This window comes from Trichosurus vulpecula, chromosome 2 (genome assembly GCF_011100635.1).
Source record: "Trichosurus vulpecula isolate mTriVul1 chromosome 2, mTriVul1.pri, whole genome shotgun sequence".
Lineage (NCBI taxonomy): Eukaryota > Metazoa > Chordata > Mammalia > Diprotodontia > Phalangeridae > Trichosurus > Trichosurus vulpecula.
In genome coordinates this window covers 201,116,053-201,140,901 of record NC_050574.1, presented here as the reverse complement: position 1 = coordinate 201,140,901, position 24,849 = coordinate 201,116,053, and the positions used below count along the sequence as shown (strand labels likewise).

The following is a 24,849-nucleotide window of genomic DNA, read 5'->3' as shown; positions in this document are numbered from 1 at the left end:
AACCAGATGGCTTTTGCTACCAAAAACTGACTCCATACCTTCTTAGGAGATATATAGTTTTCCATGTAAAAAGATATTATGTAATGGCTCTTCAGAAGATGAGAATCCATAGAAGTAAAGAGTTTCATAAGGCTCTAACAAACATTACAATAACTATAGTAGTATGTGATATTTCTCTGTCACCGTTTCCTCCCTGCCCCCCCCCCATTGCAGTAGAGACTTGGATTTATTGTGGCTAAATATAAGCTCTCTAAGGTTCATGATAGTTCCCAGTATGCTAGTTCATGTTGCTCCCTTATTACAAATTTTCCATTGACCTGTGCCATTAATAAAGAGTAAAATTGGGTGATTTCACCTTTTATACTTGAAATACCTGACACTTTCAGAAGCAATTGTTTCTGACCCACTTAATGTACATAGGCTCACTATGCGGCAGAGCCTGTGAATTGAAAACTGAGCAATTCCAGATGCAATCTTACCTGTGTACTTAAAATAACTGGGACATAGAGATTCCAAAACCTCAGAGGTTTGAAAAAAAGCCCTGAATTTCCAAGAGTGTTTATGGTAACTGGATCTTAATGGTCCCTAGTTCCCAGTTATTGGCTTGCTGCATACATTTTCTTCGTGTCCTGGAGTGGTGGGAGACCAACTTCAGAGATAGAGAGAAATAGGGAAAACAGAGAAAAAGAACAACCGAAAGGTCAAAAAGGGGAGGGCAGCTATCCCCTAACATAGAAGGGCTGGCTTTCTGTGTGAGCAAAGAGGGAAAGCAAAGTGATGAGATGTAATAGAGGAGGGATAACATAGAACTCTGAGACCATTGTGAATAGGTGACAGCCTTGACCCTACGCACTTAGATACAGCTGAGCTTCTTTTCTATGTTCATTTATTTTACTTTTTCCTGTCTTTGTTTAGCTGTTCTTCTTGTTGAGTCATTTTTTAGTCACATCTGACTCTTCATGACTCCATTTGGGGTTTTCTTGGCAAAGATACTTGAGTAGTTTGCCATTTACTTCTCCAGTTCATTTTACAGATGAGAAAACTGAAGTAAATAGGGCTGAGTGACTTGCCCAGGGTCACACAGCAAGTAAGTGTCTGAGACCAGATTTGAACTCAGGAAGATGAGTCTTCATGACTCCAGGCTCTATCCATTATGTCGCCTATCTGCCCATCCTCATTTAGACTAGTAAAAAATTCCTTTAACTCTGTTGTGTCTCAAGAGATTAAGCATGGGACAATTGAATGAGTGATAGATTTACTGTCAAAAGACTAGGTTCAAATATCAGACTTGTTGCTCCCTATGTGACCTTGGGCAAATCACTTACTCTGGGCTTTAGTTTCCTCATCCATAAAATAAGGAAATTACACCAGGTAATCTTGAAAGATGTGTTCCAAAGCTTTCTGTATTCTGTATTTGGTATGAGGAGACTCAGTTCATCAAGCATTCACTAAATATCTGCTAGGTGCTAGGCAATGAGCTCAGTGCTGAAGCTGGTAGAATCTGGTGGCTGCTCCACCCCACTGGAAAATGAGGCCTCTACAATCTCCATAAAATGTTATCACAGAGAATTGGTGAGTTTAGGAATCCAGAGTCAGGTACCAGTTCCTAGTCACAGTGGGGGGGGGGGGCGGGTTAGGGAGGATCTAATCCGTGTTCTAATCCTGCTGTAGAATCTGAGCTACCTGAATTCATCAGAGCTCAGTTTGGCAATTTTGTAACAGGTCTCAATTCAACCAGTGTTGAACAGTATTCAGCCAGATACAGTGATGTCTAGGGTGTTCCTAACGTTTGGACATAGGGGCAAAAATGCGTATTTTCAAGAAATGAAATGAATGAAATTTTCAACAACATTTTATTTAATTGGAATATTAACAAATCACATCTTCAATATGATTTCTATCATTTGTGATGCAAAGGTTGATGCGCTTTGCAAGATTCACGTGAACTTGAGGCAATAACTCGATAACTCCACATTGCTGTCGATTTTAACACATTCACTCTTGGAATATGTATATGAAATCATATGATGTTATTTGAAGTTGAAGATGTTATTTGTTAATATTCCAATTAAATAAAATGTTTTCGAAAATTTCAATCATTTCATTTCTTGAAAATACGCATTTTTGCCTATGTGTCCAGACTTTAGGAACACACTGTATAATCTATACAATGGCAACAACAATTATGCCCCCTAAATACTCTTTCTAGAAAGTATACAGCCGCGGCAAGATAGAATGAATGAATGAGAGAACAAATGAACGAAAGCCCTTCTTGTGTGCCAAGAGCTTTTCTCGGCTCTGGGAGAAAATAGAAGCATATATCATTTCTGCTCTCAAAAAGCTTGTATTCTATCTAATAAGGGAAACAAAACACATAGGGCAGAGGTGGCCAAGGAGGAGTATTTTGGTCCGGAAAGTTTATAATGATAGCAATTGAGATCATGGGGGAGGAGGTTGACACATTCCATCTAGTAACATTGGCAGTGTTGAGTGAGCCATGCATGATTGCACAAAAAGAGTATACTTTATTCAGCCCAAACTTTTTCCCCACAGATCTGTCCTCGGCCCTCTTCTCTTCTCCTTCTATATTACTTAACTTGGCAATCTCCTCAGCTCCCATGGATTCAGTTGTCATCCCTATGTTTTTGATTCTGAAATCGACTTATCCAATGCTAAACTCCCTCCTGACATCCCGCCTAATATCTAATGTCTTCAACTGCCTGTTGGACCTAGGGAATTGGATGTCCTATAGACATCTTAAACTCAACATGTCCCAAACTAAGCCATTTTCCCTTCTCCCTCTGCCCCCAAGTCTTCCCTTCTATCTTTTCTAGTACTCTTGAAGGCACTATCTCCCTAGTCACAACTTAGCTCACAACCTAGATAATAACTTTACTTCTCACTCTCTCTTATCCCAATATCCAATCTGTTGCCAAGTCCTATAAATTTTTTAAATCCCCCTTTTTCCCCACTATCAATGTTCAGGCCCCTATCACCTCACTCCTGGACTGTTACAGTAGACTTATGGTTGGTCTTCTACCTCAAGTCTCTCTCCATTTTGGGCCATCCTTCACTTACCTATCAATGTGATCTTCCAAAAGTATAAGTCTGTTGGTGTCATTCATCCTACCCCATTCAGTAAACGCCACTGATTCTCTGTTATCTTTGGGATCAAATATAAAATCTGTTATTTGGCTTTCAAAGCCATCATAACCTGGCCCTCTCCTACCCTTCCAGTCTTCTTCTACAGGGTGTCCCTAAAGTCTGGACACATAGAAAAAAATGCATATTTTGAAATATTTGGAATATTAACAGACCTTAGACCCCTTGACTTCTTTTTCTGGGGTATGATCAAGGAGAAGGTATACTCACTGAAAATCACAGATACAATATAATTGAAAGCAGAAAGAGTGAATGTGCTAAAATTGATGGCAATGTAGAATTATTACATCGAGTTTACGTGAATCTTGCACAAATGATGGAAATCATATTAAAAATGTTATATGTTAATATTCCAATTAAATAAAATGTTGTTGAAAATTTCATTTCTTGAAAATATGCATTTTTGCCTATGTGTCCAGACTTTAGGAACACCCTGTACATTGCTCCCCTCTACATATTCTGCGGTCCAGCGACACTGGCTTCCTTGTTGTTCCTGGTACGTGATATTCCATTTCCTAACTCTGGACATTGTCACTGGCTGTCCCTTATACCTAGAATTCTGTCCTTCCTTGTGTTTGCCTCCTAGCCTCCCTGGCTCCCTTCAAATTCTAGCTAAATTTCTACTTTTTTTGAGAAACCTTTCTTGATTTTCCTTAATGCTAATTCATTCCCTCTAAACATTATCTCCAATTTGTCCTTTCTACATCTTGTTTATACATAGCTCCTTTCAATTTCTCTCTCCTATTAGACTATAACCTCCTCAAGAGCAGAAAGAACCTTTCTTTTTCATTTCTTTTTATCCCTGGCATGCAATACAGTGTCTGGCACTATAATAGGATCTTAATAAAGTCTTGTTGACTTGATTAAGGTAGAAGAGGTACTTAGAAGAAACTGTGTTTTCACCCCCTTAGGGCATATGGCTCCTCAGGGTGCCAGAACAATTTCCCTCCTGTCAACCTAAAAACAAACAGGGCTGTTCCACTTTTCCACTTCTTAGAAGTGGTGTTATCCCCTGACCTATGTAAACCCACTGAGGGGTTAAGAATTAAGCAGATTATCACCTTAAAAAAAAGACCCATGGATCAATTATAACATATTTTTATTTATTTTATATTTTGTACACTGTCCTAATGTTTAAAAACAAAATAATTTCCTAAAAACCTCTTGGGGTCCAGTGAATTCGATCTTGACATGTCTTCATTTTTCCTTATTTACGGTACTTGATTTTTTTTTTAAATTTTCATAACCGAACTTATCAAGCAAAGGAGCTTGCTTTTCTCTTAGTTTTTTTATTTACAATTTTCACTTTATATGAATCTGCATTATGCAAATTCAACTTTACATAAAGAATTCTGAAAGAAATCCAAATTTAAAAAAAAAACCTACTAACATCTATGTTAATTTTAGTGTATAGGACTGTGCTCATTCTGCTTCTGCCGCTCAGCTCATCATTCTGTGGCCTCCCTTCCTCTCCCACCAAAAAACAAACAAACAAAAAAAAACACAACAACAAAAAAAAAACAACACAACCCTGAAAAAAAACCTCCATGTGAAAGCAGAAGAACAGAAGCTGAGAGACCGCTGCTGGATGGGGACTCAGCTTGTGAACTCTGCGCTGAGGGGAAGGTCCTTTGTTCCACTCCATCGACCTGCTCTTCGTTCCTGCATGTGTCTTGTCTGTGTGCTGTGCCTGTCCCTGGCTTGCTGCCCCCCACATTCTTCCCCCTGCTGCAGCCACCACATATCCCTGAATGGTGTGCCAGCCCTTCTCCTTCCACTGGTCTGCCAGCCCCCTTCGTCTCTCTCCCTCCCTAAGCCAGGTTGGTGGGCAAGTTTGCATTATGTAAAATTGCTTTACACAGAGGTCTGAAGAGCAATCTACTTACATAAAAGAACAACTGTCTATATTTTAATCTGATTGCTGTTGTATTCCAGTTATTCATTTGGGGCCTCTTCACCTTTGGTAGCCTGCCCTAGTAGCTCCCATTACATTAATAGAAGTGAGAGAGGCTGACTATAGCATATAACCCATAACAGAATGACAATATTGTTGGTTGAGGAAGGGCCTCGACAGCATCTCAGTTACCAATATTCCTCTATGATTAGCTGTCATAAAGGGAACAATATTATTTTGTTCTGGCCTGTTTGCTTTTCGGTTGCCTGGAACTGTCAGAATTATTCATACATCTTGTTTTTTTTTGGTTATTGATAAGATTGCTTTCTTCATCCAAATCCTACCGTGGGCTCTCACATGCTGCAGCAGACATGAGCTGACTGAGTAGTTATACCAGCTAGGTTTGTACCATTATATTTTTCAAAGGATGGAAAAGCTGGCTTGGATAACTCAGTGGGTTGTTTCTCATTTGATTTTAATTAAAAGCAGTAAACTCAGAGCCAGAAAATCAGCTGCCATGTCCTGGAATGGTCTCTGAGGTCCCTTTCAGCAATATGATCCTATAATCTAACATTTACCAACTAGGGGACTTAGGGTAAGTCACTTACTTCTGAACTTTAGTTTCTCCATTTATAAAATGAAATTATATATATATATATATATATATATATATATATATATATATATATACACATATAATATACATACAAACACATACATATATATATGTGTGTATATAATACTGTGCAAAGATTTTTTTAAGTTCCTATGAATATTGTCATTGATTATATAATTGTTATAAACTTTTTGGTTTTCTTAAGTGACTTTTTAGTGCCACCATGTTTCATTGTATGTTTTCCCCAAAAGATTGAAAAGGATTTGGAATTTTGTTCTGCAATGTGAAATTCTAATAACTAGCTTCATAGCAACTACCACCATTGAGCCTATCTTTAATGGTGTGTTTGGGGGGGGCATTCCAAGAATTGACAGCAATATAAAATCAATCTAATTCAATAAACATTTGTTAAGGGCCACGGATAGCATAGTAGAGAGTTAATCAGAGAGGAGTAAAAGAATTTTCATCAGAACTCAGTTGAGACTAAATAAATTAAATTGGTAGTGAATCTGGTTGACATAGCTGCATGACTTGATCTAGTAACATCTAGCAGTATGTGAGTATGGATGGAGAAGGTAAATGAAAGGGGTAATGGACAGATGCTTGGCAAAGTATGACTGATGGTAGGACAACGGAGAAAGGTATTCAAGTATAGCTGCTACTGTATGTTTGAATTGGTAAGCCATATAGTTCAAGGTTATGAATAAAGGAAAGTAAGGCCAGAGCAAGAGTGATTGACTAAGAGAACAGGGAGGGTGGAGAAACTCAAGGTCATCTTTAGGATGAAGAATAGTTTTATGAGAAGAGAAACAAATTGCGAAATCAAAGGATAAGAGGTTGTGGCCAAGAATAGGAAATTTCAGTTTTGAATCATGGAAGTAGAACAGTATAGCTAATAGTGAGATGAAATATATGACCATGGCTGTGTATGGATGAAGTTGAGTGAAGGTGGAGGTCATAGGAGTTTAGGAGGTTGATGATCTAGAAGATAAGAAGGTCCAAGGAAACACTGACATACTTACTGAAATCCCCAAATATGAAGGCAGCATGTGATAGAGGAAAGAAAGACTATGAGTGAGGTATTGAACTATATGTGAGGTAAGGAGGATGACTTATAGGCCGGGAGATAAACATGACTGGTTGATAAAGATACGAGGAGTAAACCTACAAGATGGAGAGGTTGTTGAGTTATGGTGGCAAAGGAATGACCTGGAAGCAAATGTAAGAAACAGGGACTATGCCTATTCTTTCTATTAGCCCTGGTCTTTGGGGACTAGGAAAGAGCATCCAGTACTGGAGAAAATAACCAGAGGTTAAATGAATAGAGAGACAGTATGACAAAGAGAGTTAGCCTCAGAGCCTGGCTCAGGTCCTTCCTCTGATACATACTGGCTGCATAGCCCTGGGCAAGTCGCTTAACTTTTCAATTATATAAGAAATTCTCTAAGACCGGAAGTTGTAGAGCAGTTTCAACCTGCTTTAGTAAAGGGAGTTTCCTCATTCAAGAGTTTTACATTCTAGTGAAATCACAGTCTCTGTGTTCATCCTTACCTTTGGTAGTTGTATTCTAACCCAGAAATGATTGAATTTCTAAACAAAACACCCAAACTAGGACAAGTCTTGTTCCCTTAAAATTAATCACCTTGCAAAGCTGTGCACTTATTCCAGTGGTGTTATATGTGGAATACATCATTCCAATGGTGAACATTCATCTACAGTGACTGCTTCAAAATATAGCACTCACTTGGTTGTATAAATTTATTTATATATATATATATATATATATATATATATATATATATATATATATGTATATATATACATATACACACACATGTTTTAAAAATCACACTCATTAGTTTACAGTCATACTGTAGCACCAATGCAAGTGAAGAAGATCAAGTTCAATTCATCAAACATATCAATCAACAAATCAAAACATCAAACTTTGAATACCTACTGCATGCAATGTGCTGTTCTAAGCACTCAGTGGATACAAAGGTAAATAATGCGGTTTTTTCCCTTAACAATAAGGACTTTTAAAAGATTATTAGAAATGTCAGTTATGAAGTCTTTGATGACTTTGAGAGAACAGTCTCCATAGGATGTAGTGAGAAGGAAGGAAGGAAATAAGCATTTATTAAGTACCTACTATGTGCCAGGTATAGAGATGAGGAATGAGTGGGTGTTAAGGAATTGGGGACAGGGATTCAAGTGAGATTCAAGGAATCTGGCACTGGATGGGAAGAATGCTCAAGGGGATAAAAGGAGCTGAAGAAGGTATGCGGTTTTTGTTTGGGTTTTTTTGTTTTGTTTTAGGACTGAGGAGACCTGAGCATATTTGTAAATCAAGGGAAAGGAGCCAATAGAAGGGAAGAAAGGTTAGATGAAGAATAGAAGGAAGAATTGATGGAGCAAGATCTTGGCAGAAGTAAGATGGATTAAGATCAAGGGCACAATTGGAGGGCATCATGATGGGAAGAAAGACATCTACCAATTTCTGGGACAACTAAGGGAATTCTAAGAAGGCAGTTAATTATTCACCAGGGCAACTACTCAATTCTCTGGCATCTTTGCTGGTAGTAGACAATATGGCTGTGGTCACTTCAATAATAAAATTGACCATACTCTTCAAATGCATCTGTTGTGTCATCAGCTAAAAAGACTGTTTTAGCAAGGTACATTTAAGTTGCACCAAAAACCAAAACAACAAAACCCTCCAGCCCTTGTGATATATAGACTTCCTCTAATGAATAGTGTTTTTTAAATGTATTTTCTCTTCTTATTTTTCTCATATTTTTCTCTTCCATTTGAAAGAATATTAATTTCAGCTCTATGGGATTACATAGGACAAACATCTTGTGAAAACATATAAATTACCTCTATTCTGCCTACATCACCTTCGACTGTAGAATGACCTTAAGTGTCTTCTAAAGAATATCAAACTCAGCTGTGTGGCACAATGGATATAGTGTTGGACTTGGAGTCAGGAAGACCTGAGTTCAAATACTGCTTCAGACACTTAGCCCTGTGACCTGGGGCCACTTAGTTTCTCTAAGCCTCAGCATCTTCCACTGTAAAATGAAGATAATAATACTTCCTTCCTTACAGGGTTGTTAGAAGAATCAGATGAAATAACAAGTGGAAAGTACTTTGCAAAATTTCAAGGGCTATATAAATGATAGGTATTATTATTTTTCATGACACAGGAGATGCACTTTCACGATCATCTATAATAAGAATAATTTTTGCATTCTTATCAATGTTAACCCAAGTTTGACATGTGGGAGACAGTATGATATAATGAAAAGAACGTTGGACTTGGAGTCAGGAGATTTGGATTTGCATGTGACTCTGCTACTTATTAGCTAAGTGACGGTAAAAAAGTCACTTTATCTCTAAATCTCAGTTTGCTTCTTTGTAAAGTGAGGAAATAACTCTTGAGCCACCTCTCTATAGGGCTATGGTGAGGACAAAATGAGTTAGTTTGTTAGGTAGCTTATAAACTTTAAATTATGACCGTTACTTTTAGAATCATTGTACTATTTAGAAACATGTGCTCTTTGTTTAATCTCTAGGATACTATATTGAAATAGTTAAGAATACAGAGTATCTGGAAGCTAGATATAGTTTCATATAGAGAGTTAAAAATCTTAGGAATATTGAATGTCCTTGAATCAAAGTTGTGTATCAAAAAAGTAACATAACCTTCATTCATGTAAGTAAGAAGTTCTTTCATTGCCCTACAAGAAAGGAAGGGAAAAAGGGATAGGAGCGGGGTGGGGTGACAGAAGGGAGGGCTGACTGGGGAACAGGGCAACCAGAATACACGCCATCTTGGAGTAGGGGGGAAGGTAGAAATGGGGAGAAAGTTTGTAATTCAAACTCTTGTGAAAATCAATGCTGAAAACTAAATATATTAAATAAATAAAAAAATATCAAAAAAACATATAAAAAAAAGTTCTTTCATGGAGTATTATAACTTTTAGTGAAATGGTCATTGTCCTCACTACCACTGACCCCTAAAAACTGCAGTGTTATAATTTTTTAACATAAGATCTCATGCAAGCAAAATAAAAGGTTATCCAGACACTTCAGACGGAAAATACACTTTCTTCTAAATATCTGGATTTGTTTTTTCACATATTCGCTGAATAATTCTACAGATACCCACTTAACTTTGTGTAGACCTGACAATATATCACTCAGTTCTAATAGAGAAATTTATGTAGAAAGGTGGCAGCTAAAATAAGCATCAACATGTTGTTGTCAGTATTCACTGGAATTTAAGGATTTTACTGGTTACAAACTAAAAAGGGAAATAACATGGATTTTTCTTGTTGTGAACAGGAAATGTTTGATGTTATTCTGGATGAAAATCAGCTTGAGGATGCATGTGAACATCTGGCAGAATACCTTGAGGCATACTGGCGTGCTACACACACAACAAGTAGCACCCCTATGACACCTCTACTTGGAAGAAATTTGGGCTCCACGGCACTTTCACCATACCCCACTGCAATCTCTGGATTACAGGTATCTGTTGTCTTAATCACTTTTTCAAGCACTTTCGCTGCACCAAATAGATCAATGATGGTGAACCTGAGGTGGGAAATACTCCATGGTAAACATAAAATACATCACTTATTAGCAGACACGATGTTCATTATAATGCTAGGTCTTGAAGGCAATACAAAGTTTAGATCATCTCTATGTAGGTGAACTTCAGAATCTCCGTGTTTTAATATCTTGATCAATCTATGATCTCATCATTGTAACTATTCCCTGTAAAGGTTTAGATCACAATATATTCATACCTTTTCATTCTGTATATCTCTCAATCATATCCTCCCATAAATCCTCCATAAAGAATCCACACTAACATGCTGTGGACTTCATCTAAACCTCTTGCCATTACATGGGTACCCATGGAACACATAGATTGTCAGTTAGGTATCCCTTATTCTTTCTATGTGATTAATTTTCTTCTTTTCTAGTTATAGTTCTCTCTGAAGATATTCTTTACACTGTCTCTCTTGTGTAATTCTTCTTTAGTAATATGCTGTAGTTTACTTATTCTCACCATATATTTTGTCACTGCCCTTTGGGTTACCCAAAATTTGACCTGTCATCATATAGCACCATGAGAAGAATACTGACTAAAACGATCATCCCTTGTATCAGGAATAAGCTTGGAGTTATTAGGAGAAATATACATTTTCCAAAATGGGCCAAGTTTGTTGTCTATCTTCATTGCCTTTCCAAGATACATATTCTAACAGAAGCAGGTCTATGGACCATCTCTCCAATTAAATTCATGTCAGCAAACATTCATTAAATATCTACTCTGAAAGATAGCGAACCAGATGATGGAAAGACAAAGACAAACAATCCCTGACCTCAAGGAGCTTATATTCTTCTAAAGGGTTACAAAATATGCACAAATAAATATATTACAAGGAAAATGAAAGGGAGAACACTAAGAACAAATCAGGATTAGGGAAGGCTTTATGGAGGAAGTGGCAGATAAGCTAAGCTTCGAAGAAAAACAAGGATTCTGAAAGACACTGGTGAATCCAACTGCCTTTCATATTTTTTATGTATCATACTTATTGTACTTTTTCATTCATCAAGGACACCCTTAATCTATGTGCAACTTATTCTAATAAAGATTTTCTTTAGAGAGAAGAAAGTGGGCAATAGTTTGTAGTGATTGCTATTTTCTTGATGACTTATTGAGGGTTGGTAATCATTTATGGTATTTTCAGGTGTTTGTCATTCTCCTTTTTCATGTATCTTGAGAAGCAACTTCTCTGCACTCTCCAAGTTGTGTTGTATCTATCACAGACCTCTGTATATTGTTCATCTGGTCTACCTGCTTTCTTCATCTTTTTCTTTCTTAATGCCCTTTCTATTTCCTCATGCAGCACAAGGACATTAGATGATGTCTGCAAAGTCTTTTGCAAATTTTAAAGTGCTATATAAATACCATCTATTATTATCATTAATAATGCTAGGGGCTTTTTGCAAATATTTTTTCATGAGTACTACAATACAAGATGAGCAAATGTCCCAGGAGTGATGTTTCTTGTAGCCTTTGGATGCACAACGAAACCAACTATGCCAACTTCCTTTTTTTTTGCCTTTTTTCTCTCAAGAATTGTGAGCCATCTTTGCATTTAGCTGCAACTTATTTTTGTCTTCTGTTTTGTTTATATTGAGAACATCAAGGTTGGTACAACTCAATTCCTTCAATAGAGAGTCTGCTCATTGGTCAAAAGGCAGTTCAATATAGTGGATAAACCACTGGACTTGGAATCGGGAAGACCCAAGTTAAAATCCTGCCTCATTCATTTTCTGACCCTAGTCAATTCAGTTAACCTCTAGGCCACAGTTTATTAAGCTGTAAAATGAGTGGGTTGGGTTCCCCTATAGCTCTAAGTTTATGGTCCTAAGGATCTCATATTTACATTTCAAACAACTCTGTTAATATTTAGTCTAAAAACTGTGTGATTCTTAATAACTTCTTTTTCCATCACTCAGCTACTATTACTAGAGAAGTTGAAGGAGGCTTATGGAACTATGAGTGGTTGTATAATTTTCTTTGTTTTGGGTGTTATAGTGGCCAAAGAATTCATCACTAAGTGGTCATCTTTCCAGTACTAGACTCCAGGAGTCAGAAATGTAAAATCAAGCCACGGGTCCTTAATAGCTCTGTGACTTTGGGCAAGTCACTTAACCTCTGTCTACCTCAGTTTCTTCATCTATAAAATGAGGATGATCATAATAACACCTGTCTCACAGGGTTGTTGTGAAGATTAAATGAGATATTATTTGGAAAGCACCTAGCACAGTGTCTGGTATATAGTAGGTGCTATTATAAATGATAACTATATTATTGTCTCATCATCATCACCAAGGTTCTCTATACTTGGCTAGGCCTATCCATGGAAAGCAGACATAGGCTGTTGCTAGAACTATTCTGAAGCTTTTCCAAACTAGTAGAGTCTGCCAGAGTTTATTCCTTATTGGCATGACATGGTCACTTGTAGACTATGATGAAACAAAAAGCCTAGGCTTTTGTCCAAGTCTACATTTACACAGCTAAACTCTCTCAGGAACTCCTAGCTGACCACTTAAAATATCTGCTGGACAGCTCCACCTGAATGTCCTATGTCGATCTCAAACTTAATATGTTCAAAACTGAAATCATCATCATCTTCTTTCCCTACCTCCAACTTCTCTCTCTCAGTTAAACCTTCCCTTATTACCCTTCATAACTTTGGAATCATTCTTAGTGTTTTCTTCCACTTGGCAATTAGGAGATCATTGGTCACCTTTGAAGGAATGTTTTCAGTAGAATGGTGGGGTAAAAAGTCTTGTCCAAAGGGAAAAGGAAAGAGTGTATATTAAAGAATTAAAGGTATCAGGTATAGCCACCTTTTGGAAAACTATTTCTATCTAGATATATTAAGAAGTAGCTAACTTTTTTTTCCTTTACCACATCCTGTTCTCCTTTCAGTGTCCTCTCCCAGGTGTCCTGTACCTAATGCTTTAGGGGAAAGCATCTCACATGTTGAGCAACATACAATAGCATACTATCTTAATACTTAATAGTCAATATTTGAATGGCTCCGTGATCTCATTATGATAGATGTTCTCTCCAGAGATGCTGATCACAGGCCATTCATGCCTGTTCAGTCCCCATAAGTTCATTACAGGGAGTCCAATCAACACTCTAGGGGCCTTCCTCACTTTCTCCTGGTATCGTAAAGATTCACTGCTGTCCCTTGCTCTCACTTCATGATAAGCTTGCCTTCTTTTTTACTATCTATTTCTTTGATAAGATTCTTTACTCTGATTCTTCCACAGTTCTTTATTTATTGTATTATGTGATGAAGCCTGCTGATACTCCATTGCCTTTGACGTAATAGTCCACTTAAATGTTTAAATATACATCAAAATTATGTGAGATTTCTTGAAAGATATAGCTACAGAGATAAACTTCTTTGTGTATACCTTCTTTGTTATTATCAGGCAAGCCATAAAACGGGGAAAGATGATTACCAAAGGTATTTACTACTTTCATGGGAGAGATCCAGCATAGAGTTCAAGTTAAAAAGGAAGGAATTTCACCTAGGTCATAAGATTTTCCAGATGCACCTATTGGTGGATACTATTATACTGTCTGCATTAAATTTTGGAATGCTATAGTTCTTGCAGGAAGAGATGCATAACCATTTGAAAAAAAGCTTGGCATAACTATCCACTCTGAAAGAACCAAGTGGATGAAGAATTCCTATTTTCTAAAGTATGACATATAGTTAGGTGGGCAACTTATAACACTCATCATCTATGTATATGCGTTGGGAAAGAAGATACCACAGATGGACTGTGCATTCTCTCCAGACTTAAATAGAAGGAGGAAATCAGGCTAGATTGCCTATGGAAATTGTAGAGCTCCTTTAATGATCCCAAATGTCTACCTAAAATGAATATCCACATTTTAAATATCAGTATTCTTCTGATGTATGGTTATAAGTAATAATTATAGAACACAATACTTAAGTGCAGTTAAAATTTCTATTATTCTTACCAGTCCCTAGGAAATTAATCTAATGGTGGATGTTTCAGTTATACGTTTGGGAATAGACTGGCATTTTGGCAGTCCTCAAATGGCAGCTACGAAATAGGGAGCTAGCAAGGGCTCCCATGATGCCCTTTGAAAGGGCAGAATCTAGACATGGTTGAGTTTATAACATATGTTCCTAAGCATATTTCCAAGTGTGCAAGTTTAGTCCCTACACACATAATGTCTTGCATGAGATCCTGCCTTAGTCAGCAACCATAAAACTTCTCTAGCAGGGAATGTGGAGATGGGTATAAATGGAAAATTTTCTCTCCTCCGCTGTTCTTTTGTGTGCATTGTAGTATGTTCAGACCCAGACATGGAGAATCAGAGTGATTATGCTACCAAATGAATGTTGCCTTTGCTGAATTAATTATTATTTACCACTTATCCAGCAGCTGCTGGAATGTATTTGAGACCCCCAACTTACTGACTGTGAGAAACATGTAGTCAATTGAACCTTCCTGAATCATGACTAGTTTTGTTTTAATGGGTTATAATGATAGTCATAATTGTAGATCATGTGGAGTTAACTCTGAGATAAATGGCACTCTCTGAAATGCTATTATAGCTACATTACTATGCTATGAAATTGCATCTTTATGAGTAGAAAAAGTACCATATGAATGAGTAGCTTTAGAGGGTGGAAACAAACAGAGAAATACACTATAAGGTAGATATAGTATATCCACTGAACTGTATCTTGGTTTCACCTACTGTAGAGCTGATCTGGATGTAGCATTTCCATTGTCTTGTTTGGATCAGTTCTGAGAAGCACATTGAAGAATTTAAAATATACTTATTAAGAGGTATGTTTCTGTAACATGTATGTAGAAGTTCAGTTATTATGAAGATGTCACTACTGATGTATCATCAGGACATTCATTTAGTGTTTATTTTCCCATCCTGGTAATGAGTCCTCACTGAGCCATTTGTATCACTGTTCTTGCTTAAGACTGATGTCACACATATTTGCTATACTACCGATTAGGGTTAAGGTACAATATGTCTATGTCTGTATCCATGTCAGCAAAATAGTTTTCTCTTTTGTGAAGCTAAAAATCTTGTAGGAAAAAAGAAACCTAGGACCTATCTCATTAGGATATGGCTCCCCACTAACATAAGTAGCTTAAGCTATCGATAAGATCCAGGTGGACACTACACGCTCACTGTACATGCACACAAAAGCTCAGGTGGCCATGCTGGAGGTTGTGGGCCAATGCAGATGGAGATTTTGAACTTGAAGCTCTTAAGAATTCCTGCAAAATGGAAATATAAGTTAATTGTTCCTTACTCTGGCATCAGTAGGTGGGATGATCCAATGGCAAAGTTTCTACTGTCCTAATGTGGGAAAATTGTAATGAAAGTATGATTTTCTGATGGGCTCTGTCATATTGGACATTCGGTCCTGAAGAGGACATGAAAGGTTTGGGAGGAAAGAAGGAATACAAGGCCTGGGTCCAATAAGAGAAAATACAAAGAAGGGAAATTCTAAAGTCAAGAATTAATGCTATGCTGACTTGAGAGGGAAGATGATAGCAGTGGGAGTCAGTATGTCATATCAGACAGAGGGTTTACAAAGAACATGGAGCAAGGAAGAAAGTTTAAATGTTAGATTTAAGTGAGATCTCACAGTGAAGTTTAGGACTTTGTTAATAATAGACAATTTGCTTTCTAAGCTTTTAGTTGGCTATAAGGCCTTGGCTTGTGGCTCACTACAATCCAATTTGCCTTTAAGTATATTGGTGGTAGGGAAATGAAAACGAGGTTCTCTGTATACCAGTTGTTAACTGTATACTTAACCCTGAACCAGTATCTCTTATTTTGTATCATTAGTGACATAGGACAGCTTCTGGTTTTAATTCTAGCTTTTCTGTGTTGAACTTTGTTTAGACTGGGATTTTCTCACTCTCAAGTCTTCTTTACTGATCTCCAGTAGCTTGATTGAGATTTATTCTCCATGGAGCTTGAGGTAATATATCATGAATACTTTAGGGACCATTTTAGGTTGTGAGAGAATATTGAGTAATATGTTTAATCAGTCAAATGTTTTATGGTATTTCTATTAAGTTAGTTTTATATGAAAACATAGGTTGTTACAAATTTATTAAGTTAAGGAAGCAAGATTTGTTTTCATCCATAGTTTTGTTAATTAGTTGATTCAGCCATGACTTTGCAGGCCTTTGAAATGCTTTTAAAGGAAATCCTAGATATGTATATGTGTGTATATATATATGCATATATATATACATACATATACACATACATACATACACACATATATATACACATACACACATTATATATATACTATATATATACACACATTATATATATATATATATATATATATATATATATATATATATATATATATATATATAGGTTATAGTATAGTAAATGTTATGGTATTTGGTATATATTATCAAACCCAATGAAAATAAGATTTAGTGGACAACATAAATTATAATTTTTAGGGAATATTTTGATATTTCAGTGGCTACGTGATTTCATTGATGTGAGGATTCTGTTACATCCTTATAGCATCACAGGAAAAATGTGTGGGCAAAAAAAGACGGTCCTTTGTGTCAGGAAGAAGCCTGGGATCATTGAATGTAATATACAGTTTCCCAAATGCAAACCAGCTTTCCTTTTTTCTTTTGTTCAATTCTAAGCCTAGTTCATTGTCTATCTCCTGTATATGTCCAAGATACACATGATGACAGATCCTTCCACTGTATATCATAGTCTGAACAGTAGACATTCTTCTTCTAGTCAATTCATCCCATGGATAGAGTTAAGCCAAACTCTTTTGAGTGTTTATGGATCTCATTTGGGTGATTCTGCAATGTTCAAAATTTGATGTAGTCAGCACAATATCCACAAACGAATATCTGGAGTAGCTCGTCCTATATCAAGAATTCTTCCATTTGGATTCTTTGCTGGACATTTTTCATAACATAAAGAACATCTTTAGAAAACACATGGCTGCTGCTTTTATTCTTCACTTGGAATTAATAATCAGAGCGTCAGTGAACAAAGAGTTATCCCTGTTGTTTTATATTTCAATGAATTTTGAAGCATTCTAACTGTACTTCTTAATTAAAGATAGCATTTTGCGGTTGAATCAAATTTTTTTAATAGACAATAAGCAATATACACAATTGAATTTTGTATATTCTCTGAGCCTTTTTGTCAGTCATGTGCCTGAAAAGATGTAGTCAGCTACAGAATATGCTTATCAAAGCCTCACTGTTCCCTTCTCGTATCTTTATCAAGGATTTTCTTGATGAATGCATAGAGCATTCTTATAAGATTTTGCAGTTATGGAAAAGTAGGCTTATGGGTCACTATTTATTGATATTTTCTTGGTCACCTTTTCTTAATGATTTTTTGTATGTTTGTTATCCTCTCAGATATCTTGAGGACTGATCTTTCAAAACCTTCAAAATTGCATCACTCCCAGCATGGACTTTTCTGTGTACATACTTCTCTAATTTGGCTGGGGTTTTTTGTTTATTTGTTTACTTCAGGAAGATTTCTACTTCTTCAAATAGCATACTGGGGTGGGGGTCTAGGATGTTAAGAGCCAAATATGATAGTTCCATTCCCCTTGATGGAGAAAAAGTTAGTTGCAAAAGCCTTGACATTTCTTTTCCTTGTTTTGTCTGTTATCCTTCCAGTTTCATCTGTAAATGCTTTTAAGATGCTCTGGCCCTACTGAGTTTCTTTTAAACTTCTTTTGACCTCTACTATTTTTCAGTTTGATGAGCAATACTACTAAAATCTTCTACCCATCTCCTCTGTAAGATGTTAGAAATTCGTTTATGTGAACTTGGTTGTCATATCTTTTGACAGGAAGATCAAGTTTCTGGTGGCTAAGGTGATTTCTAGTTTTTGGGGGCCACTACATTGTGTCAATTGATTTATAACAATTAAGCTTTCTTAGGAAATAAAGATCATCTGTGCTGGTCTGTTCTTTTATCCATTCCCCATTTTTCAATGTCATTAGCTTGTTGAAATAGGCCAAATTGAAATTGTTTTAATTATAGGCATGCATTTTCTAAGTATTATTCGTTCTTCTAATTTAACATTCTCTTTGTTGTAACAGCTCAATAGTCTGTACATACAGAACTGACTTAGAAATAACTCTTATAATAGGTATCCTATTGTTCCCTATCTGTTGAGACATCACTTAATGATTTTATTTGGAGCTTACCATATCTAGTGCCTTATGATTCTTCTCTTGAAAATAGTATTTATGATGTACAGATGAGAGGTTTCTGTCCATAAGATTTTGGCCTCTTTCATTTCTTAATCCTGAACCACATTTTCAAAACCATTTTTGTTATCCTTTCCTAGGGGGATCTAAAGTGTGTGTGTGTGTGTGTGTGTGTGTGTATCTTAATTCTTTTGTAGAATTTTTCTAAATTCCTCATCCTTTACAACATATGTTAGCACATAAGCTTCAGTTACTTTCATACTGGTGTTTTTCAGATGCTCACCACAAGCACCTACAATACAACATGACCAAGTGATCCATGAAATGATATTTCTTATTGCCTCTGGATGCAAGATCAAACAAAACAACTGTGCTTATTCCCTTTTCTGAAAAAAAAATTTCAAGGAGATCATATAAGCTATCCTTCCATTTATCTGCAATTTTCTTTTGTGTTTCCATTTATAGTATGAATGTCAAAATTGACTTGATTTAGTTCTTCAAGTACTACGTCAGTTAGTTGATCTTTTGACAAGAATACCACATTAGAATACAACTAGTTAATACTTACAGAAAGTAAAAAACTGTGATTCTTAATACCCTCCACCCCCATTTTCCTCCACTCCATCATCACTTCGGGAATAGAAGTAAAATAACACAATACTTAGGGCCATTATTTATTTTTTTTTGTTTCATGAGTTGCCATGACCAAGTAATTTATCAACTAGTGACTAACCTACTAGTGATGACCCTTTCCATATTTCACTAAGATAGTCCTTGAAAAGCATTGTCTGTTTCTGAGACTGTGCCAAAATCTTAACCACATGGTAGAATCTAGCAGAAGTTTTACTCCACAGGCATAATTTTTGAAAGGCCAAGGTTATCTTTATGTCTTAATGAAGTGTGATATCCAGGTAACATGAGGACTGTAGGGACTCTATAGGGATCTCACAAATCACACACAGGTGTGTGGACATGTCATTATGGGTCTTGGCTTCCTTACTTCATCATGCATTCACACAGACAGTTCTAGCTTTCCAGAAAAGGATCACCACCATGTGTCTATACTCAAATTCTCTCAAAGTCAGAAGTATAATAACCCCGCTGAGAAGAAATCCCCCTCCCTCACTACCTGAGCTCTTAGCTCTCCATGCATTTCTATTTTCACAAACCAGTCACTTACAATAACACTTTTAGATCTTAAACATCACAAATACTTGTTTAAGAAAGTGTATAAAATAATCAAAATCCACACATAAAATTAGGTCACATTCTCCTATCATGAAAACCCATGTGTTTGAGGTAACATAACTCTGTACTGAAAGCTTTGATGTTATTGATTCATTCAGGGATATCTGTAAAACCCCAAACTGCTGATCTGCTGCTTCTCTCTGCTCTCCATTTGAGCAAGTCCTCTTCTCTTTTATACTTGATGAAACATTTACAAGTTCTTTCAACTTACAATCACTCTTAAAATGTACTCAGAGAGTGTCACCTCTCAATTTAGGGAGGAACAATCTTCCTTTAAACCATAGAACCGCATGTCTCATAGGGCTATACAGATCAGACCAGACTAGACCAGACAGCTATTCATTCACTTGGACACTGAATTGTCCAGTCAGAATAGAGATCACAACAAATGGTTCAGGTTGACTCTCTAGTTCTTAAACTGTGGGTCGCAGCCCCATCAGTGCTGACGAGGTCACGAGTGAAAAAAGTTTAAGAAGACCTGCTCTAAGCAAGGTAAACAAGCCTGCTTAGCTTTTTACTCACTAGGGTTCTGCATAGTCCAATTAAATCTCAGCATCAGCCAAGCAACTGCAAAATCTGCCATTCCGATTTCTGCTTTTCCCTCTTAAAATAAGAGGGGAGGGGCAGTAGCAAAGGGCAAAAGATACTTCTCAGAGTCTTCAACTCTGTAAGCTCTATGGAGTGCTGAAGAGCAATACCTGGAACGGAAGCTCTTGTCTAATGAGGGTGAACCTGTTGCCAATCAATTACAAATTAGAAAGCTAAAAGCCTTCTGTCAGAAAGTAGCTGTTAGTGTCTTTAAAGACAGCTCTATTATAGATACTTTTCCAATTCTTCCTTGATTTCATCAGTCTTCTGTTTCCAAGTTCACCTTTTTGCAGCCCTACTTTTAGCCCTTAGCTCTAAACTCCTATATCTTTAAACGATAACTTCTGGGCACTCGATAACTTACTTTTCACTTTAACAGTAAACACTTGCCAATTTCCTTTAAGAAATCAACAGGACTTCGTTAATCATACCTTAGTCTCTAAATAGTTTTATCCCCTGCAGCTATAAATTCACAAGAGGGTCCTCCATTTTATGTTGTATCTTTGAAATTCTTTCTTCATACTTATATTTCCAAGTTTTTAATAAATAAAAGTTCTTTAAACCTCTTGATCAATCTATTCACATATAAATTGGGCATCACCTCCTACTTTTTACAAGATTTTTATATGTATGCCAGAGTTAATTTTCTGTCCAAAATTGGTCAAATTACATCTGAAAACCATTTCTTCATATAGGAGCAATGTTTAATTAAACTAAACTTCTTTTCCTACTCCTTTTTATTGTTGTTGAGTTGTTTCCAGTTGTGTCTGACTCTTCCTGACACCATTAGGGTTTTCTTGGCAAAGATACTGGAGTGGTTTGCCATTTCCTTCTCCAGCTCATTTTACAGATGAGGCATCACAATGTTCATCTGTGACAGATGCAATGTCTTAAATCGTATACCAGTTGATATAACTCTTTACACATAAGTATTTTTTACGCTTCTCAGTACTAAACTTCTCCATATGAAAAGGTCCTTAAAGTAATGGTATCTTACAGAAATAAAGTAGGGCTTTTGCAGAGATTAATTACATTTTCATTAAAATAAGGTAAAAGAATATAAGGAAGAGATTAGATTCAACTGGATTGAAGTTAAATACATAGCTATTAAAAGTGAGACAAATTTTCAAAAGTCATAGAATGTCAGCACTAAAAGGCACTTTAAAATTCATCTAGTCCAATTTCTAATCAAGATCTCTCCAGGTAGTATATTCTAAATGGTACAGGTTAAGAAGTACCAAGGACAGAGCAAAAAAGAAGCATTTGTTTACCCAGTCCAAGCAATGTTATTTTGTTGGGAGTCAGTCAATAGAATATTGGAGGAAGGAAACACAGATACAAAATACCAAGAAAAGAGAAAACCAGGAACGTCAGGGAACACAGAAAATTCACTAGGGTTGGAATAAATTCTGAAGAGCAGGCAAAGAGTAGAGCCATGCTTTGACTAACCAAGGACTGATGGGAGTCATAGTCTACTTTTCAATTGTGACTTGACACAGGGTCGATAAAGTAGAGAAAGAAAGAAAAATCACTGATATTTATGGTTGAGGAAACCCAGGCCTGTGCTCAAGGCCAGGAGTAATACAGTAAATAGTCATGTGGATTTCAAGTTACTTCTCTGTAGTGAAATAATTCTTATTATTTACAAGGAGAACTCAAAGTATTTTTTAGATATTTTAATTCTCTTCAACACAACTTTCAATTCTACGTATATATCACATGTTTAACATGTAGGATAGTAATACAGTTCCTTGCCATGAATACCTGAACTATTAGTACTCTGATATCCTTGTGATTTGTGCCCCAAATACATGAGACTAGATATTTTAAGCATGTGACTTGACCTAAATTATTTTTAAGGTCTTAGATCCTATTCACTAACAAAACATCAGGAACTTTTTACACTCATGAAGCCTCTGATCTGAGGAATGAGGAGAATTAGAAAGTCTAGACTAGAAGGAATGTTGGACTAAAAGGGATAGTACAGATTCTAAAGTTCAGAAAAACAGTAGCTCCCATGACAACTCAAAGTTCTGACAACATCCTGATAGCATGTTATGAGTGAGTGAAAGTTTTAATCTCTTTGCTTTATTCAGCAAAGTATATGACAACAGGCTATGAGAGCTCAAACTGTAACTCTTCTACTCTAATTCTGTACTTAACAAGCATTTTTTTTGTCCCTAGCCCCTTCCCAGATATACCCTGATATTTGCTATCCTTTTAATAGTCTGCTGTACATATCCCTTCAGATCTTGAGTTTTAGGTAAACTTAACATGCAGCATTTTCCAAAATAAATTTAATATCTATGTGCAACAAATTACCCAAATATCGAGTATACAAAGATATTCCAACAAATTTTAAAAGGTCTTTACAAAGGGATAATGGTGAATAATAGACTAGCTGATATCAGTAGGAAACTTGACTGACAAAGAGGTTACATTGAGGAAAGAAGCAAGGACCATGTAGGGTTTTCAGCTTATCAAATGTGCTGAGTACCTGGGCTGAGGAGAGGCTAGAACTACTATTTTATCAACTGGTTATTCTAAGGAACTCTTAAGAAGAAATTAAAAAGAAAGCTTTTGGTAATAATGCTATTTATTAGTTATTAGCTCTGATTTTAAATAACAAAAATATGTTTTAAAAACTGTTCTGATGAAGTGTTTTTCCATTTGAAGGAAATGAAACTGATCCATAGGTCAAAATATTTGATTATCTGGTCTATGTTTCAGAAAACTAGGCTTTTAGTATCTTTTCATATGGATAGTCCACATAAATATAGTTACTGTGCCACACGTTGACATTTTGAAGGTTCATAAAGGTGAAATTAAGTTGACTTTCTTTAATCAATGAATTATCTGATATTTTTAGAGCCAGCGCATGAGGCACAGCAACCACTCTACTGAGAACTCTCCAATTGAAAGACGAAGTCTGATGGCCTCTGATGAAAATTATCACAATGAAAGGGCCCGGAAGAGTAGGAACCGCTTGTCTTCCAGTTCCCAACACAGCCGAGATCATTACCCTCTTGTGGAAGAAGAGTACTCTGACTCATATCAGGACACTTATAAACCCCATAGGAACCGAGGATCACCTGGGGGATATAGCCATGATTCCCGACATAGGCTTTGAGTTTAAGAACCTGTGGGGGGGGGGAATAGTATTCATCAGTTGACAATTTGCCATAACATAACTAGGACAAACTAATCATCTTAACTTGGCAGGTCAAGCACAGTGTTTGCTGTGCTTATAAGCTGCTGTCATTTGATGGTAGGTAAAGGGCAAAAAAAAAAAAAAAACATCAAGCCCTAATGTTAGAGGGAAATTAGATGCCCAATCATATAGTTGTGTTTTTTTTAGTGTGACATTTACATTATAACTACCTTTTTCTTCATTAGGTATTAGACACATCAGTTTGTAATTTAGGGTACTTATCAAGGCACATATAAAATAATTTCCTGTGCTGGAAATTCCAAATGACCAGTTCCAGTTGGAACCAATTTATAAACCAATTCCTGTTGGAATTTGGGTGAATCAACTAGAAAGTCTACTTGAGCATGTTGCAATCAATTGAAAATTAAAAAAAAAAGCTAATAATAAGAAAATCACAGTGTTCAATACAAACCAAAAAATAGCTACAGTATTTATTTGCTGGAAGCTAAATTTACACTTAAGGTTGAAATACATAAAGATTTTATTATGTGTTAACATTTCCAGAATGGCTTTTTCAGATTTAACCAAATGCAAAATGGTGATAGTGCCAAAATTCTCAAATTAATGTGGCAGTTATACAGTATTCATAGGATTTAATTATTTTTGTTTTGTTTTCCTGGCACGGCTGTTGCCATCAAAGTATTTTTCTTTATGTCTAGTCACTACCATTATTTCTGTAGAAGTTGGAAATGAAAATTGGTATTTTTTCAGCAGTGGGAAAGAGAATGGCATGAACAAAACAAAGTATTACTGGTATTATGAAATATAAGATGGAGTGTTGTCCTCCCTTTGATCAATCTGAGCACAAATACACATGCCCAGGAATATAATGTGAGCTAGGAAAAAATGTGACATCCTCTCATTTGCACTTTCTTCTAGGTGGGAATTGATCCATTCCAGTAATCACAAACATAAATTCAGTAATTACCTGCCAGCACAATTGAGTACCTTTCCACTGCATCATCCAGTCTGTCTTTGAATGTCTGATTGTCCCAGCCCTATATAGATATTTCTTCATAACCACATTCAGAAGGATTTTTTAAAGTAGTCACTTTCAATTTTGATATTGAAAGCAGTGTTTATACAAAATGATGCTAGTAAATAAATTTTTTGAAATGAATGATCAGATTAAAGAGCTTGCAATAAAAATAAACAGAATCAGAAATACCTGCTCACTAAAATGATAGTGCTGACATTTTTAATGCACAGAATTATATTATGAAGAATTTGGAAATGATGCTGCCTTATTTCTAAAGAGCACTCCTTTTCACCTACTGAG

The 24,849-nt window shown here is 36.2% G+C and overlaps 1 protein-coding gene across 1 annotated transcript in view; it reads left to right on the top strand.

Moving 5' to 3' along the window:
• CACNB4 (calcium voltage-gated channel auxiliary subunit beta 4) overlaps positions 1-24,187 on the top strand; it is a 152,008-nt gene extending 127,821 nt beyond the window's left edge. The window contains exons 12-13 of the mRNA XM_036745977.1: positions 10,023-10,208; positions 23,229-24,187. Coding sequence (XP_036601872.1) covers positions 10,023-10,208; positions 23,229-23,489 — 447 coding nt within the window. The 3' untranslated portion in view covers positions 23,490-24,187. The remainder of the gene's footprint in view (positions 1-10,022; positions 10,209-23,228) is intronic.
• Positions 24,188-24,849: the final 662 nt, after the last annotated feature.